The sequence below is a fragment of the Epithele typhae genome, assembly GCF_022376455.1.
Source record: "Epithele typhae strain CBS 203.58 chromosome Unknown BXZ73scaffold_216, whole genome shotgun sequence".
Taxonomy (NCBI): Eukaryota; Fungi; Basidiomycota; class Agaricomycetes; order Polyporales; family Epitheliaceae; genus Epithele; species Epithele typhae.
This window is the reverse complement of record NW_025954407.1, coordinates 1-2,077: the sequence shown is the minus strand read 5'-3', so window position 1 is coordinate 2,077 and position 2,077 is coordinate 1. Positions and strand designations below refer to the sequence as shown.

Below are 2,077 nucleotides of genomic sequence, written 5' to 3'. Positions count from 1 at the left end.
AACGACGCCGACAGTTGCCGAATCCTCGGCAGACACGCCGAGATCAAACTCCGCCCGACCCGACTGTGTTAATTTTCGCCTCGCGGCATGGAGTCTGGACCCAGCTGTAACCCCTTAAGGGAGTCGGCCGTCTGGGCCTGTATGAAGACTCCTATACATAACCCCTAGTGATTCTCAGTCCAAACGCATCCTGCCGCCAGCACATGCTCCCATACAAAGAGACGTGAGTTGTTCATTCAAATCCACGGTCGATATGCTTAGATGATCACCACCTCGCAGATGATACAAGAAACTGGGGGTGTTGGGACCCTGTCCCTTTTAAACCACGACATCCTGCACACCATCCTTTTACACCTTCGCGGCGGCGACGCTTTGAGCTTTTCGCTTACCTCGAAAGCAGCATACGACCTAGCCATTCACCAGGCTGCAGCTTTTGTCGAATGCTACAGTTTCACAATGTTTCGCGGACTACACCGATACCTGCTGGGTGACAACACCGTAGGAGGTCGTCAAGTGAGGGCAAGATACCTCAGAAATCTCTCCCTGTCTATGTCGTGACTGGGGAAGAACACGAGACCGACAGAGATCTTCTCGGCGAGGTACTTCTTGCCGCCACAAACCTCCGCGTTCTAATCATTCGGAGCTTCCTCCCACACATCACTATGGACTCCTCCTGTCTCAACGCTGCGCTACGCTCCCTGAGTTCACTTCATGTCCTTCACCTTGAAAATCAGGTTGATCAGGCGGTCCTCGAGTCGGGACTCCTCCTTCCGCCTAGCGTCAGGGTGTTCAGCTTCTGCTTCAGTAACTCGTCATCCCTTGCATCCCTCCTCCGCGCCATATCTCGCCTCCCGCATCTCCAAGACCTCTCCGTTCTCGGACACGGTTCGACAGAAGACGTCACATCCCAGCCAACCTTCCCCTCCATTCGCCGCCTACAAATCAACGACGCTGAAATCCCTTGCGCAGACATGCTCGTCGCCTGCTGCCCGAACCTCGACTCTCTCGACATCATCCTCCGCCTCGACCTTACCCCGCAGGCGCACAACGCCGACGACCCGCGCGCGCGCGCGTGGCCCGCCTGCGCACGCTCAAGGTCCGCGCCGCCGAAGACCTGCCGTACGCCGCGGCGCGCGCCGCCCGCTGCGACGTCCTCAACCTCGCCTCGCTCGATCTGCGCACGGGGTGCGAGGGCCCGGCGTGGAGGATCCCGCCGGGCTTCGAGGGCGTGCTCGGGCACGGGGACGAGCCCGAGGAGGGATTCGACTCCGACGACGAGGAGCTCGGCGCGGCGGCCGACTACTCGGAAGCGATGTACGCGCTGGTGCGCACGGCGGTGCCCGTGCGCCTCGCGTGCGCGGTGACCGTCGGCGGCGCCGGTTTCGGCGGGGGGACGCTGTGGGCGCGGCTGGCGCGCGAGGGGCCGAGCGTGCGGTCGCTCGTGCTCAGGGTGGAGGAGGAACAGGCGAAGGAAGACTCGAACAGGTGGCAGTGGCTGGTGAGTGTGTGACGTGCACACTGCGCGTTGACTGGGCTGACTGATTCTGCAGACAGGGCTGCCAGACGCGCTGGCACCTCTGCCGGTAGAGCACCTCGCGCTGTGGGCGCCCCGACAGAGTCAGCACAACCACAGGTACAACGACAAGGACTGCTACTGCTGCGAAGATGGCGAGCCAGTTGGGCCGGCACACGCCCGCGGTGTCCGTGGGGTCTGTGGCGTGTGAGGGGTACGCGGGACCGCGCCGCGCTTGCGACGGGAGGGCGTCCGCGGAGCGCGGTCTTCGTCGGAGACATGGTCTTCGTCGCCTTCGTCGGTAGAGGAGGAAGAGGGGGCTTGGGAACCATGGAAGTCGTCTTCTGAGTTCGACGCCTCAGACTCGACGTCGGACTCGGGTGGTGCGAGGCGACGACGCTTGCGTGGGTAACCCCAGTTGCGGCGAGGTCTATCGTCTTTGCTATGGTGCAGAGGTTTCGGCGCGGGTTTGAGGGTCCACGCATCGTCATTCGGCCACGTCTCAGAGCTGGTCTGCACCGCAGCCTCATGGAAGCCTTCCCAGTGGTGTTCGTAGTAGAGACC

General features: G+C 62.1%; 1 protein-coding gene across 1 annotated transcript; it reads left to right on the top strand.

Annotated features, from left to right (window-relative positions):
- Positions 1-662: 662 nt before the first annotated feature.
- On the top strand, positions 663-1,724 carry BXZ73DRAFT_83691 (uncharacterized protein; the record flags this gene model as incomplete). The annotated part of the gene is made up of 3 exons (XM_048023942.1): positions 663-885; positions 1,041-1,498; positions 1,551-1,724. 3 exons carry the CDS (start codon positions 663-665, stop codon positions 1,722-1,724), a joined length of 855 nt encoding a protein of 284 aa, XP_047870824.1.
- Between the last annotated feature and the right edge of the window lie 353 nt (positions 1,725-2,077).